The sequence below is a fragment of the Poecilia formosa genome, unplaced genomic scaffold, assembly GCF_000485575.1.
Source record: "Poecilia formosa unplaced genomic scaffold, Poecilia_formosa-5.1.2 Scaffold321, whole genome shotgun sequence".
Lineage (NCBI taxonomy): Eukaryota > Metazoa > Chordata > Actinopteri > Cyprinodontiformes > Poeciliidae > Poecilia > Poecilia formosa.
Window position 1 is genome coordinate 537,833 of NW_006800260.1, and position 17,068 is coordinate 554,900.

Genomic DNA, 17,068 nt, shown 5'->3' on the forward strand with positions numbered 1-17,068 from the left:
CATTCAGACTGTGGGAAAGTGAGAGAGAGCAAGACTTTTACAGGATAACAGAAGGTGCATATATACATGAAATAATAAGTAGTATGCAAAAATTACCCATCCACGTGTTTAGTTGACTTTATTTGCACATAAGAAAACATGAAAACACAACAGTTAAGGAAAAGATGCATGAAGTGCAAAGGAAATTAACTAAAGCTATTAAAACAGATCTAATCTAAAAGACTTTGAAAGCAATCAACTAACAATAAACGAGGTAACAGACAGACAAAGAAATATTTAACCAAAAGAATAAGCTTGTCCTCTACCTGTCTTATTGGTGAGTCCGAAGATAACGCTGCGGTCAGGAATCCCACACACATTTCGGACAGAGGCGATGCAGCTGTAGTTGGCGTAATCTTGAGGACGCAGGTTCTTCAACTTCAGGATCTTTGTTTCCCCCTGCAGCTCAGACCAAACCAACACTGGTATGCAAATATGTGCAAAAGCATCATCCTAATTAAAAGCAGGAATGCTGCAAAACATAGATCTGGGGAGGCTATGAAAAAGGCCTAACAGCTCCAGAGTAAGGTCAGCGACATGAATATTTATAAAGCTTTAACAAAGACAAAGGGGGAGAGGAACAGAGAGCAGAATTCAAGCACATTACTGTTGCACTGAAATAGGAATGATGCGGATACTTTTTTTTTTCTAAATGAAGAAAGAAATTTGTCAGCTCGCCTGCTACCAGCAAGAGGATTACTCCACAGAAAAGGCTCCTGCAGTATTTTCACAGCGGAGCTACAGAAATATGGACGGGCTCAGTAGGGGATCTCTCCACAGAAATGGCTATCTCATTGAGAATATGTGTTTGATTCCAACTGGGCCTGTCAGCCACAAGCCTCGCCCTAAAGGTTAGGATGAGGATGTAAAACCTTTGATCTGGCTGACTCCAGCGTGTGGGTGAAAGGACGGAGAGAGGATTAAAACATGACTCACACACATGCTGCAGCGGCCCAGAAAATATGGCAATCACCGGTGTCTTTTAGACCCTTTCACATCCAAAGAAACCGAAGGGTGACTTAATTGTGTCGCATTAGCTACGGACCTCACATTCCACACCCTTTCTCTTACCGCCACCTTCCTCTGCTTTGAAGCAGATGTATGTCAGGGGATGAGGGAGGCAGTAATGTAGAAATGGTTAAGGTGGAAATGAAAGGCAGAGAGAGGAAGTTGCAGGGAAGGAAACTTTCTAAGGGCCAAATAGATAAATAAATAGAAACACAAAGTCATTTTTCCAAAAGCGGACTTGTGAAATGGGATGTTCAAATTGATGGGAAGTCTGAGCACTATGGGAACAAAATGGCTCCATCGCAGTGGAGAGAAATCACAGGGGCACTTCAATGATGAGTTCTATGAAAAATGTTCCAGTCCGTTTTCATTTCGGTGCTTTAGTTGAATTTGAGCTAGATTTAAATCCAGTCAAAAAGTTTTTTTCAAGCAATAGAAAAAAGGAAGACTGGTACAACAGTGCTGAAGGGGTGGATTGGGAAGGCGGTACCAAAATTTAAGAAAGGGGAACAGAGAGTGTGGTCCAGGTATTAGGGGAACATTCTTCTCAGTCTCCTTGGGAAAGCTCATCTGGGGTCTTGAGAGAAGAGGCTGATTGTCGGACATTGGATCCAGAAGGAGCGATGTGGCTTTTGTACTGGCCGTTGGCGGTGGACATGATCTTTATGGGAGTATTCTTCTAGCCATAAGTTTTGAAATTTTGATTTTCAGACAATGCTTTGTTAGGTCTGTGCTGAAAAAAATAGTTTAAAATCCTAAGACCCACATCAGCTGATGTTGAGCTGAGATGAAGTTCTACTTTCTTTAGTTTCTTAGAAAATGTTGCTAGGACTTCACAGCTCAGGCAGAAAAGTAGGAAAGTTTGTGTAGGACCAATTATTTTCCACATCATGGAAATCACACAGTATATATATATATATATTTTGTTGCCACATAGTACATTCAAAAGTAAACATTAAGTGATAAGTGAGTTATAATGAAGCTGTTCACTCAAAATTAATTATAGGAGCTTTGGTAAAAACTGATAAAGAAAATGGTATCTTTGACGTTGGATCTTTACCAGCTGTACTGGTCTTCAACATTTTAGCAGTATGTGCAAACATATTTAAGAAATCCAGAATATTTAATGTCAATTCATTCAAAAATGAGTGAATAAGAAAAGAAATACAGTAGAGGGTTTCTTCAGCAAACTTAGAGCTGTGGGCCGAAGTTTTATGATAGAAACTTGTTCTCTGTAGTAAATTTAAAATGGAATATCTGCATGTTTCTATCATTTTTGGGAGTCTAACACGTGCAACGCTGAGGATAACACAAAGCAAACGAACGAATAGTTGAAGGTAAGAGATGCAAAAGTAAACTTTACAGGAAATCTACTTTCCTGGGTCCCGCATATTGCTGAAAACATTTATATGAGCAAATTACTTGGAGTTTGGTCAGGTCATATTTGGACCTGGTCTCACAAACTCCTAATCTCTGGGTTTTAGGTTGTGCTCTAATTTCCAGACCCAATTAGGGTTCTAATAGTGGCTAATAGGAAGGATGGTGCGCAGATGGGATGAGTGTTATTTGAGGCCCAGTAGTGCAGCGTTTTCATTCTGCCTCACTCACTCTATTAGTTAACACCCATCTTCCTTCATTTGAGCCAAACATAATTTTCACTTCCTTTTCCTCCCTTTCTTTATGTCCTAAGCCTGTTTTCTGCTCCATTTTTTATTTTTTGTGCAGATTCATATTCTCACTGATGCAGACTTCCAAGTACGTATCAAATCACATTTAACTCAATCTATTGAAAAACAACAATACCTTCACAAGTGATGGAACAATCTCAGTCAGCTCTTTGTCGACTGCAGAAAATCCTTTTTGGAACAAAAGCTTTTCTGTTTCAGACTGCATAGAAAATCCACTTGCTCAACCACTTGTGATGGAAACCCACCTCACAAATATGCATGTAAACCATGAAATCTGGCTTAGCTTTTCAGAAGGTTCATTAAGGCAAGTTCTGCTGTCCCGTCTGGGAGGTTAGTCGGGCATGAGGTAGACAGATGAAAGGGAAAAAACTACAATTACGCCATTTTCCTAATCTGTGAGACATTCTGTTGATTTGATAGTTATGAACAAAGACTTGTCCAGAAGTGTAGTGACAATGCAGATTATTGGTCTACAATGATTGGTCTATGATACGATGTTCATAAACTATTTATTCTTATCCTTTCCTTTATATCCAAGTTGTCCGTTCAATTGGATTGGAATTTCATAGCAAGCAATAATCATAGGAGCCTCTGAAATGTTTGTGTTTACTGGCACAATCTATAAATGTGCTGTAAACACAATATTTTATTCCACATTTGTCTTTTGTGAGTGAAGGAATCAATAACCGCATTGCTTTATGAGCGCATAAAGTATCTGCCACAAACACTCTTTCTTGAAAATGAATTTCACAGGACCGACAAAAGCTGAAAAAAACCCAACAAAACACTATTTTTTTTTACCATTAGTTACTTCAGCTGTAATAAAAAATGTCTTAATACTAACCTGTGCCTTGGTAAACATCCAAAATTGGCTTTAAAGCTGCAGTTTTCTTTAGAAATTGTTATCCATGTTGACAAAGAATAATTTCTTTCTGCCTATCAAAATTATTTTCAGTATATTGCTATTTTTTGAGTAAATGCTTGTCATGTTATCCATTTCATTTTAGCCAGTTTAAGATATTAGTCCAAATAAATTAATTTTATATACACTCAATAAATGCTTTTTTATTCTGCAAAATAAAATAGGTCTTAATGAGCTGAAATTGTCCGAAAATGTTTCAGCAGTGAAGCTATCTCGACTCCTTGACATCCTTTGGTGGAACATGAGGAACCTTAAGTTCAACATCACACTTTTATTCATGTTTCCAGTTTTTTTAAAAGAAATATTTTCTGAGCTTGAAAATCCTTATAATCACAAACAATGCGACTGCGACTGCCAAAAATCCTGAAATTCAAGAGTTGGAAATGCTGTTAAAATGTCAAATGCTACCAGCGTGGCATCCTAACTAGAATGTACAAAACAGAAGTCTAAGAACAGAAGGTTGTTATGCACTTGGGGACAAAACACCATCCGAAACCGCGGAAAAGCCTTTGGCAGTTTGTGGTTTCTTCCCACACTACGCGCTACATACTGTACAAAGAGGAGCTTTGGGCAGAAAACATTACTAAGGACAAAGCTACAAAAACAACTTGTATTACCAAAGCCTTCTAAGGAACACCATACCTAATCATGGTCACTGTGATGGGTGGGAATAATAGAATAGACCAAAAACATTAAAAAGCAGGGGAATAAAAGTGCTTAGCTTGACTATCTAGTTCCAACCATAGGTAAGGAATGATTATAAAACGACCCATAACTTTAATGAAAAGCAAATTAAAAAATAAATGAAAAAGCCAAGGTTAGAAAAATCTAAAATCTTAACAGTGGTCCTTCTGAAATTAGCTTTAATTTAAAACAAACCTTCCCTCTGTCTTACCTGTGTGAAAAACGGCTCATAAATCTCCACGCCCTTGTCGGATCCCTGTGTCAAAACCTCCCTCCCACGATGCCAGCTGTAGCGGACGGGCGGGTTGGAGTTGGCCACACAGCGCAGGAACACAGTCCTCTCGTAGTAGAACTGCTCCTTCGCTTCTCCTATACTCTGGTGAACCGTAATCACCGGGTTATCGAGGTCTGTTGGAGGAGCAGACACACAGCAGAGAAAGCATTTAATAAAGGCTTGTCTTTGAGATGTGGGAGTTTATTTATTACATTAACCCAGAAAATGTAGACATGTAAAGATGGGGACCAATTTGTTTAAGAAGAGTAAAGGCCTTAAAGCAAATAATTATTTGGGCATAATAAATGTAATCAGAAGAGTCTTGGGTTCTTTTAATGTCTCTCCTCAGTTCAAATGTTTTCTGTAGGATTTTGGTCTGTAAACTGATATGTCCATGGAAGAACATTGACTTTGTATCTGGTAGAATATTTCTGTGCAGATGCATGATTTAGATTATAACTGATGGAAGCAGCATAATTCAAAAGTAATGGTATTTCAAAGAGTCAATGATGCCACACACTCAACAGGCCTGCAGCATCACAGATACTCTGCCAGCACAAGGTGCCTTTCCACGTATTTAAGCTTTGCTTCATGTCAGATCCAGCCGGAGTGTTTGCTGGTGAAAATGTTTCTGGCCAGATCTGGCAGCAGTAATAGACTGTTCAGCTACAAATTGTTTCTAGCATCAATAAATACAACTACGACGCCTCACAAGCCGAGCTCTTGGATTGCCGTTTAAGGCCGAGCAACAAGGATCAGAACTTCCATCACATTACGAGAGACGGCTATCAGCATGCACTTTGGGGTCGATATGAAAAAGAAGGTGAGAGGGCCCCACTACTTAAACTACTTAAGTCAATAGGATGCAGCCCAAGGGCACATTGACTGCTCAGTCAAATCAAGCTGCTTGTGTGCTCCAAGTTGCACTCCATTTTGAGCTTTAAACAAAGCAGAGGATGACAAACACTGCAGAGAAAATGATGTTTGATGTCCATCACTTCAAAGAGCCCTGTTTGGCCGGCCTTGGCTCTGATTTAGAAACTCTGTGATTTGACACATCCATCCAATTCCCGACAGATTTCAGAGGAAGTTTTACCCGAACACGAGACAGTTGGTTATTTGAGAAAGCGCTTGTGGTTGATTAAATGGATTCAAAGTTAATCATCTTACCCAGCTATCGCATTAAGCCTTGGCAAATGGTGTTCATCATAGCCGTGCTGTCTTTTAGCATGCTAATACTCCGTCTTTTAGATTACGTCCATTTGCATGCTCAAAGAACGGGGGGGAGGGTGCTGCTTCCCTTTCATCTCCGTCCAAGATGCAATCAGTTTTTAAACACGAGCAAAAAGGCAATAAAGGAAGAGGATGAAAGAAGCTAATGCAAGTTATCCCTCATGCTAAAATTCTAACTGATAAAGCCTGACCTTTTGCATATGAAGGGAAAAAGGATTGAGTGCATTAATGAGTGTGTTAGTGTGTCAGCTGCAGAGCAACAAGGTGGATGATTGGACTTGTGGGTGAATATGCAAGTGGGAGAGCTTACAGTAAATGAATACACACATCTTTAATCATTATCTGTCTCCAAAGGGGGGAGGGAAAAAAACACTATGCACATACCTCCGGTATTATTAATAGTCAAATTCATTGCTTTTAATTCAGAGGCTTTGCCCCATGCCTGGATTTGCTGGGATCAGGTCCTAATCAAGGCGCCTGTGGGCCGTGATGCTCAGCATCCAGCCTTGGCGCTACAGCCAGGAGAATGCTGATTCCTCAGTTTCATTAAAGGCATGTTCTGCCCTACAGCCCCTTAATCAAAATCTAGCTGCGTTCAATACTTCATCCAGGAGCCATTACAGTGTCTCAGGTAAGAGCAATTACCTTTAGGAGGGGAGGGGAGGGAAACCCGAGGAGTGACAACACGGGGGAGAAGACGGAGCAATCGCAGGACCATTTCAGACGAGCAGATCGCTCTAAGTAAATACACTGATTCATTATAGCGAGGCAGGGAAGAGTATGAATCCTACATCTTATCAGCGACTCCACCCGCCTCCTGCCCCATCTGTTTCCAGCATCAAACAGTCAATTTACCAACTGTGGCAGAAACGGAGTGATTCATTGACAGCCCTATCTACCTTGGGATACGCGTGTCTTTGAACGCTGGACAGATACGAGGTTGCGGTGACAAGAGTGAAAGCGTGTTCCCCTGTTAGCGTGCGTCTTGGGTAAGAAGCAGTTTGAGCTATTAATAGGGCCGAAATTATATGCAGGGAGGAAGTGGATGCTAGAAGCGTGGAGATAAATATGGAAGTATGGAAATGTACAAGCTGGATTAAAATTTGATGAATTTTAAACAAAATTCCACCTCCGACATCAGTCTCTCTCCTGTAAGGAGGCTGTGCGTGTATGTGTGTCACTCTTGTGCAATTAGCTTCTTAAGTCACGCTTGACTGATTGTGAGGCTTAAATCCCTGAGCCCAGAGGAAAACTGTGTTGTACGGGCTGCCTGTGCCAGAGTTGTTAGGGTTTGTAATTGCAGGTTTATGGCTTCACAGGCCGGTAAATCTTCCCATGTACGGCTAAACGCTCCAGTGCACTAACCGTTGCATCACTCCTGCTCACCTCTACCAACCATGACAAGTCTCAAATCTCTGAATTCCTCTGATATGAAAACACGGGGGAAGGAGGGGGAAGGGCAGCATGATACACAGACGTGCAAACGCTCGATGCGACGCTTGTGTGACTCATGGGTGGTCTCGCAAGGCAGGCGCACAAAGAAAGCCGGAGCTCTCAGTTTATCACCAATCATTTCCCTCTCCAATGTGAGAAATCCTTTAAACAAAGCCTGAAGATGATGATACTCCCATCTGATTAGCAGAACTACTTTAGAAGTGTACTAAAGTGTAACAAAGCATTTGTCGGACAAATAGATGAAGGTGATTGGATGAAAGACTAAAGAAGGCACTTCATTATCACATCAAACCAAAGCTCAATCCTTTCATGCCCCCCTTTGCAAAAAAACACACAAAAAAAACAGCACCTGTGTGAAAACATGTGCATTACTCCACTCCACCGTGAATCCAGAGACCTCTGAGGCTGTCCCTCCCAGAGCGAGTTTGCCTATATTTTCTCGACTTTGATGTCTTTCACCCTCTGCACCTGACGTGATGAAGTCACCGTGGAAAAGATACCCATCATGCTGTCAGCCGTGAGCGACAGAATCATGCCTCTAATTTCACCTAATGACTGTCCCGGGGGGTGGTATGGGTGGGGGAGGGGGATTGCTGCTGACCTGAATGACATTTGTGTCTTTCATGAGCAGAAACAGTGCCATCATGTCACTGACAAGCAAATTGCTTTCATTTTCTCCAAGGGCAAAAAGAGGAATAGAAGGAGGTCAAGATATAAAACTAACAGAACAACTTTGCAGTTACGTCCAAAATAATGCATACCCCTGGCAGATGTTTTAATGTGAACCACATGTACAAGTTCAAGACCTGCTATATCCATTAATGTTGTCCTAAATGTATTGTTTGCTAGTTGTTTTCTTCTGTTGCTTACTTTGTCTCTATATCTGATTAATCCAGCAAATAGCACTAATTATCACAAATACCCATATGAAATGAAGCAGTTGTCGGCCACATTATTGTTCTTTTGCATCTTATTTTATTTGTCTTCTCCATAAGTCTCCTCCAACAGCAGGAGTGTTGGGAAAAAAATCATTTTCAGACCTCCAGTGAAGAGAGAATGGACCCCACCGAGTAAATAAGGAGCCATGATTCTTAAAAAATAAAACTAGAAGCAATGATTTAGTCTCAGCAGTTGCACTTCATAACTTGTATAAAGTACCTGAAAACCTAGTGGAAAGGTGGAACAGTAACAAAGGTGGAACGTTAATCAAACTTCATTTTTTCCCCCATGTTTTTAAATCACAGCAGGGGGAATGAAAGAGGTTCAAGCTCTGGCTGGTGGAATAATATCCACCGATTTTTAATTATTAAAACCTGCACTTTTTGTTGCAAAGGAGCATTATCCACACAAACGCACACATTTCTTTCAATTTAAAAATAGTGCATGATACAAAGTCTTGGGAATGTTATGTGTAAGACTTGATTTGAATGATATATTTGCACACAAGCAATTATTCCTTGTCTATGATTAAATATCAACAGTAGATTGCAAAGATTAAAACTAAAACTACAAATGGTCCATTCTGAGGTTTACCATATCCCACCACAAAACCAAAACAATTATCTCCCAGCTACTACCATTTTCTGAGCCACAATTTGATGCTGTTGATCTGATTTGGTCTTTACCTCTGCAGTGGAAATAACTGGGGGTGAAAGTAGAGCTATTGAAAACTGAAACGTTCTTTAAGTGGAAACATCTTCAGTTTGACATTTCCTGTTCGGCTGAAATGATCATTGATGACTAGAAAAAATAAAGTCGGCCATTATTTTAACTATATCTATCTAATCTAGTAATGCTTGAAATAGGCCAAATTACATGGATTACTTATGCAACATCAAAGATGAAAAGAAGTTGATAGGGATTCTGTTTACCGCTCAACAGCTGTCATTTTAAATGTACTACTGCAGTTAATCAATCGTCAAAAACGTTGCGCAATTTGTTGTTCAATAGCAATGCCTAGCATCTGTATTGCCAGTTACAATGAAACAAATTAACCACCATCTTTTTTCAAATCTTTACCCAGGCAGTATTTCACAGGATCTGATAACAGTTTGATAACAACCTGAGACCTGCTCTGGGCACTGATTGGCTAATTGTTTGTTTTGTGCTGCTCTCGCCGAATGAATTCTGCTTTTTAATCAAGGCACCTCTGCTTCACGTCCCAATCTCTGACAATTCAGTCAACTAGGAAGAGTGGATTGGTTTTAGGTTGGAGAATATTCAATGCATTATGCTTTTTAGCAAAATGCACTCCATGTAAAATCCAACTGTACAGAGCAAATAGGCACCAATATATGTGAATAGATAATGAAGTTGTCTCTGCTTCCCGAAGGCTTTCAGGATTTACTAAAAACACTGGAAAACATTTCATATAAAATTTATAACAACTATTTAGTAGTAGCATCCCCCCACAAAATAACTGTACTGCAGCTGTGCAGTGTCTGCTGCATTAGCATAACACCTGCATGATTAGTAAGACCAGTTTTAACTTTATCACAACCTGTGTTATTGTTTTCCCAACACAAATATATATTTATTCTTTAACTTAACAAGGAAAAAAAAAATACAAAAAATAGTGAGAGTTTGAGAAATTTTTGTGAAAAGTTGCGGTGTTCTTCTCAGATGTTCTGATTTCTAACTTCTCAAAATAGAGAACATCAAATTCTTCAGTGGATTTTTTTCTCTTTTTTTCCTTCAAAGTTTCTTCAGAGGCTGACAGCGAGAATATCATTAAAGTGCTATTTACATTTGAGAAAGAATTTACGTACAGTGAGTGAGTGGGTGGGTGTAATTTGAAGTAGGCAGCAGAAAGATTTTTCTTGAAAGAACTTCACCTCAGAAGCTTTAATTTAGCTGAAGTGTGAAGGCAATTCCAAGAACAGACAGACTTTTCCCCATAAAGCAAAGCTGTTGGCTGCAATTGTCTATGAAAGCCCGACAGACGATTGTGTTCAATTGTAAACCAAAAGAAAAACATATATATATTGGTATTTAGACAGCAAATGTATCACCTAATGCTCTTTTTTTGCAGGGTAAAATGTTAATAAGCCATAATTGATATTTTTTTACCCCCATTCTTTCACATTTCTGCTGAAATACATAAATCCAACATATGATTTGCTGTCGGGACATTTGCTTTCTTTCCATCTCTCATACCTTTGGCAACAGTGACCTCTATCTCATGGCCACGCTACACAATAACTCCCTTCTGCTGGCTGGATCTACTTAGTGTCAAGCTCTGGCTTCACAGCAGAGTGTGACTACGGCAGAGGATGGATGTCTGCAATATGTTCGCTCTGACGAAGCTGCCTGTGCGGCAGAGATATCACAGCAAACTGAATATCATTCTTGAGCCCAGGAGCTGAGAGGAAGCATCTTTATATACCGCTGAAGAAGATGAGAGAAAAAGCCGGAACCTTCATCACGGACACCGTGTGACATTCAAATGAGAGAGGATAAGAGATTTTGCTTTGTTGAGATAATTGGGTGCAGTGGTAAATGAGAGTGAATGTCATTATTAAATGTAATCATGTTTAGAAATGTTGCACAAACAGAGTTATTGATATCTTGGTTAAAAATAATTGTTTATGCGATTGCCATCAAAAACTTTCAAACGTAAACGCGCCTCTGTCAAAACTTTGATTTTTTTTAATGCGCGAAATGGGACCATGATAAATACTTTTAAACATTTTCCACATAATATATGACATATGCACATATTCTGTGCAGTTCACTTGAAATCAAACAAATGCACTAAAGTAAAACCTCAACATTTATTCTTTACTGAATCACCTTTTACTTCAGTCATGTATAGTTCATATCTTCCATTGTAGTGAATTTGATTAACCTGAAATATAACTCAGTTGCCCTCATAGTTTTTTTTGTTTGTTTGTTTGTTTGTTTGTTTTGCTCCTTTGCTTCTTTTAGCTAAAGCCAGTTTGCATAGATTACACAAGATAATTTCACTGTAACTCAGATTTTTTACATTCTCAAATAGACCAGGTATTTTAAAGGGAGTGTTTGCATTTTGGGAGCTAAGCTACAACAATGCTCTTAAGTTACTTTCTCATTCTGTAATCATTTAATGTGTTTGAATGCCTAATATATGCATGATCAAGGAATATTAATTTAAAAAATCCCTAAATTTCAATGTAAAATTGACAATACTCAATATTTTAAGTCTACTTTTCACTTCAAAATTCAATTTGAACATTTTTTGAAAAAAAAAATAAATAAATAAATAAAATGTTTCTTTAATTTGCACACAGAATCAAGCAAAGCACTTACAACACTAAAGGACCTTTCTGAATGCTCAAATTAGTGAATTTTGGGAGTATTGTGTTTTCCCAGCATTTCTTTGTTGCCAAGTCAGAACTGACTTCAAGTTAGGTTTTCAAGTGTCATTTCATAGAATATTGTGAAATTACCTCTAATTGTGCACTTCTTTTGTTTTGCTTTTTATGTTTATTTTTCTCAGCACTTGTGTCATGTTAGCTGATTGCTACTCACTGGTGTTCCATTAGCTGATTACCCCTGCCTGTGTAAATTTACTTAAGTTGTCATTTTTTCAGCCCTCACAGGAACTTTTTTCTAAAGTAAATTACTTTAATGGCAGTCGCTTCCACGAGTCTCTAGCTATTCATCAACAACGGGTTTCCGAGCAAACTGATAGAGAATTGCTTGGAGTGTCTGGTGTTGTAACTCACAATAAACAATATACATGCAAGATCAAATAAGATCCAAATCGATGCACATGTTGATCTCCAGGTCAGTGTATAGAGCTTCCAGAGCCAGGCTATAACTTAGCAAGATTTTGTTCAAATGTTGAACAAAGGAACAAGATAGCAAACACAAGCCTTGCTAATGGTACTAAATAGGACAGTGGATTATTCTTGCAACCAAGCCAACTGACTGATTCTGTATTTATCAACCATAATGACATGAAATGTATATGTAGTCAGAATCCAACTGCAAACTTCAATGTGAAACCTTTATAACAGTAATGGGGACCTCTCTGTAAATTTGTAAAAATGCTTTCAATTGCTCCATAACTTCACACTTTTGGATTAATAAATGGGATTGGATTTGAAAAAGTGGAATTCAGAAAAATAAAAATAATGAAAAAGTGAAATTTGAGGGGGAAAGAAAATGAGAAAATAGTCAAACTGATTTCATAGTCCCTGAGTAACATTTTCATATTTTGTTGTTTTCACATGTTGATGTCCTTGTAAGGAGCGTCGGGTTTGCACAGAATCTAATGCGAAGGTCAAACTGGCAAAAAAGGGTTTGATAGCTGCTTCTCTAGTAAAAAACAGGCACAGTAAGACAGTGAGCACCAATAAGTGTTGGTATACTGCTTTGGATCAGAAGCATAACATCTCATATCTCCATATCAACATCTTAAAAAAATGTAACTTAGTGGGGGGGCGGATGGGGGTATTATTATTTTGACACATATTTAAATTCAAATTTATCCATATTTAGCCATTATGTTCAAGATCTCTAGAACTAGCCATCATTTTGCTATATTTCGTTTTTAAGTTGTTCCTACTTGGGTAAAAAATTTTCTAAATAAAAAAAGTATAAAACAATACAATCATTTATTTTAAAATACACATGAAAAACATACAAAGCACAAACATTCCTACTGTAGTATCCCAAAGATTAAGCAATCAAATGTATAGTTATGACATGCATTTAAATACATGTCATAATATAACAATCAACAATATAAATGTTGATCTTCACACGTTTGATTTAGAAGGAAAGGCAACCCATCAAAAGAACATCCATCCATCCATTTTCTTGTCCCTTAGTGGGGTCGGGAGGGGTGCTGGTGCCTATCTCCAGCTAACGTTCCAGGCAAGAGGCGGAGTACACCCTGGACAGGTCGCCAGTCTGTTGCAGGGCAACATAGAGACACACAGGACAAACAACCATGCACACACTAGGGGCAATTTGGAGAGGCAAATTAACCTGACAGTCATGTTTTTGGACTGTGGGAGGAAACCAGAGTACCCAGAGAAAACCCACACATGCACACGGAGAACATGCAAACTCCATGCAGAAAGACTGGGGCTGGGATTCAAACCCAGAACCTTCTTGCTGCAAGGCAACAGCTCTACAAACTGTGCCACTGCGCATATTTATAATTAAATTTGTGGATAAAATAATACAATAATAATGTCCCAGGCATTCACCATAAATTAATACCAACAGATAATCCACTAGAAATTCTGTGATTTTGGAAATGTCCACATCATAACATGTAACAAGAAAATCCACAGGCTTATTAGCATCATGTCGGGCGAATGTATTACTCATTACATGCAGAATGCTGTAATATCTGCGGTTTTGAGCAGAGTTCAAATCTAATCATGCTAATAATCAGATCAGTTAGCATGGGTGAAAACTGGATTTTAATAAGCGATAACAAAGCAGACCTTTCTGACAGAGGCTTTCCTGAAGGCTCCTCTTCTTCCTCTCTCTCTATGCCAAAAACATTAACCAAACTGGGCAGGTTGGGTGACGTCTCAGGAAGGCCAGCACACCACCGGTGCCATGTTTGCTGTTTGGCATGCCTTTTTGGAGCCGCGTAACGAGGGCTGAATTATTCATCAAGTATTTCTGCATTCCTGCATTTACTTGCAGTTGCATTTCTACTGGGAGACGGAGAGAAAGGTAGCGTCTGCTCTCTTTCGCTGGGAGATCTTTTTTCATTTGACAATGTGGAGGACTCATTTTGTTCTGTCAGGAGAAAGTGTAATATTTTAAATCTGTGTGAATGATGCGATCAGGTAACATAATAAAGTCCTTCTGGGCTCCAAATGTGATGATGTTTTAAGATCGGAAGCTGCCGGAGCTTCTGAAGATGGCGGCATCTTCACCTTTTTTCAGCTTTTCAGATTCAGCTGCGTTTGGAGATGGAGAAAAAAAATGTCTTCCAGTGTGTGTGTTCATGTGTGTGTGGGAACACATGGATTTAACATGTGATAAATGGAAGGGCAGACGTCAGCAGCCTCAGTAGAAAGGCTGCAACCCCTCACTTCCTCCTGGTGATGGAAATGGGGAAATAATGAGGCAGAGTTCTGCTCTGTGTGTGTGTTTCTGTGTGTGTTGGGGGTGAGAAGTAATGAATCTCCTCCTCATCCTTTCCCTTAGACAGTGGCTTCTGCCTTTGCCCATCTTTTCTTTAATTCATCTCCCTAGAAAACAAGCAGACCACTGATCTAGCAGCAACGCCTAAAAACTCGCCATTAGTGTTGGGGAAAAAGCACCAGCAACACGATGGAGATCTTTTTCTGGCTTCAGCCTAATGACCTTCTTCTTTGTGTGGTCTGGAACAAGACCGCCCGAGGCCATCTCCCGTGAAGGACTATTTATTGGCATTCGATAAGTAAAAAAACAGTATAAAAAAAAATAAAAAAAAATAAATGAGCACCTCTTCCATTTCTTTTTCAGACTCAAAGGACATTTATTTCGCTCAGAGAAAGCTGCTTATTTATACAGCATAATTGCAGATAAAAGTGTCCTGTATGTAAGAGGCTTGTTTGTTCTGTCAGGAGTACAAGACACAGTGTTATACATGAACAGACCAGCCGAAAAGATTTGAATCGTGAAAATCCATGGTCATTAAGACAACATTAAAGTTTGAAAAGCGTGATTTCAGCTGAAACGCACATTGATTCAGCAATAATAATAAGTATTGACATTGGTCCAGCCCTAGTTTTCCTCAGTAAAAAAGTAGATAAAAAATGATTGCTTTTAAAGAGCAAAATGTCTTTTTAAAAACAGCATTTATCACAAGTACTGATTTAGAGCATCAGCAACAGCTCTTCCGTAGCTCCCACCTGACCTTAAGGACAGAACTGAGGCATCTTCCCTCAATCCAGGTGTGAAGTGGGAAAGGACTGATGCAGAACAAAACGTTAAAGTCAACCAGCTGCTGTTTGAGCCACCAGCCTACTACGTAGCCGTGCTGTAAGGGTCAATATTTGAAACAGAAGGGTTAGAGTTACTCCTGCTTCCTTTTGTTCTGTGACTTCATTAACAAATGCCTACATTGCAAATGGCTGACTATATTGGTCGTTTTGTAAACGACCAATGTGTGCAAATACGCCGTCAAAACTGTTTCATAAAAGAAGTTTAAGGACTTTTAAGTCGATGGCCAGAGGTGGTGGTTTTTCTTTTCAAGAACTGTGGTTATAAAAAAAAGGCAGCAGGGTACAAAAGTTATGAGTTTACAACGCAAGATTTCACTTAAAACTATTGTTTCTGGATAGTGAACATTCAGGTCACCCAGTGTTGAAAGGGAATGAGGAGTGCAGCTTGGAGAGGAAGTGATGCTGTTTCAAGGAGCAGCCATTCATGTTCCAATGATCAACAAGCCATGATGGAAACACTTGGTGACGAGAATAATGATCGTCTTTCCAACTTAATCTAGTAACAATACATTTCTACAACTTTAGGATGTTTTTCATTTGACTGACTTCCACAAAAGCTTCCCCATCTCCACCAGTAAATGGTCAACAGGCAGGGTACATCCTGAACACGTCGTCAATCCATCACAGGGCAACATAGAGACACACGGATGTTCACACACAGACACACACATTTGACAATTTAGAGAGACAACTAAGCCAAAAGTCATGAATTTGAACTTTAGGAGGAAGCTGGAGTCACTTTCTGGATATCATAAGTTGCTGAAAATACTCTGATATACATGCTAATGCTAATTTGACTGAACTTTAATCCTCTCATATACATATTTAACTTTCTTGAATATGTATTGATCAGTAACACATTCATATATGACATTTGATAATTGTAGAGAAGAATAAAGAAATTAGGAGAACACCCATCTGTCTTGCACAGTACCATAACATGCAGCATCTTAACCAACTAAGTAGCTATTTTTCTGCTGTACTATTAAAACAATTTGTTGGACAACACAAATTCATTCAGAATACATTTTTCTAACCCAACAATCCAAATGGAAGCAATAAATGAGGATGCTTGCTGCAGTCTTGCTCTGTAAACAAGCCAGCAGCTGACCTAAGGTCAATTATACCTGTGTGTACAGTCACAAACAATCATAAGTTTTACTATGAACTTTGACCTGTAGCTAATACCTCTGAGTGTTTGTGTGGAATTGTAGTGCGTTTTTCAGGAAAGTTGTTTTTCTGTTATTACTGCTGTAAGATTGGATTTATGCAGGACGGTGAAGTGAATTGGTCTAAAAACCCTTCAAATATGTTTTAATGAACTACAATAATCTTACACTTTTTTTTTGTTCATTTTATACTTAGCTTTTGTTAAGGTAACAAGAGGTTTTGAACTTCCCTGTTCAGTAAAGTGAATGATCTGCAATGCTTTGCAAACCTTCTCGTTGGTCCACAGCTTCATGGTCTCTTTGAAATACTGGGACAATTAAATCCAAACAAAATGTCATGGACTCCACCAGCAAGCTGAAAATAGGTTATTACTTGATCTTTCAAAATGTCAATGGTCCAAAACCTATGGCTAAATAAAGATAGAAATAGTCCACCAGACAAACATTATCCATCTTTGATCGCTGTCTCAGAAGCATATCTGGGGCCAGAACTCACCGAATTAAGCCGTGTGGGAGATTAAGCAATATGCATTAAGATCTGCAATAGAAAATGGACATGTTTTAAGAACTTTTACACATCTATTTTCCTTCTGACTAACACTGCATACACACTTGTGTGTGTGTCTGTGTTTATATATATATATATATATATA

General features: G+C 38.9%; 1 protein-coding gene across 4 annotated transcripts in view; it reads right to left on the minus strand.

The window, feature by feature from the left end:
• mdga2a (MAM domain containing glycosylphosphatidylinositol anchor 2a) overlaps positions 1–17,068 on the minus strand; it is a 215,662-nt gene that overhangs the window by 94,001 nt on the left and 104,593 nt on the right. For 2 of the 4 annotated variants that reach the window (XM_016661297.1, XM_007573241.2), the window contains exons 4-5: positions 4,553–4,749; positions 306–438 (exon numbers count right to left, since the gene is read on the minus strand). In XM_016661297.1, coding sequence (XP_016516783.1) covers positions 306–438; positions 4,553–4,749 — 330 coding nt within the window. Of the gene's footprint in view, positions 1–305; positions 442–4,552; positions 4,750–17,068 lie in introns of all 4 variants that reach the window. The other 2 variants (XM_016661296.1, XM_016661298.1) reach the window with 1 other exon arrangement.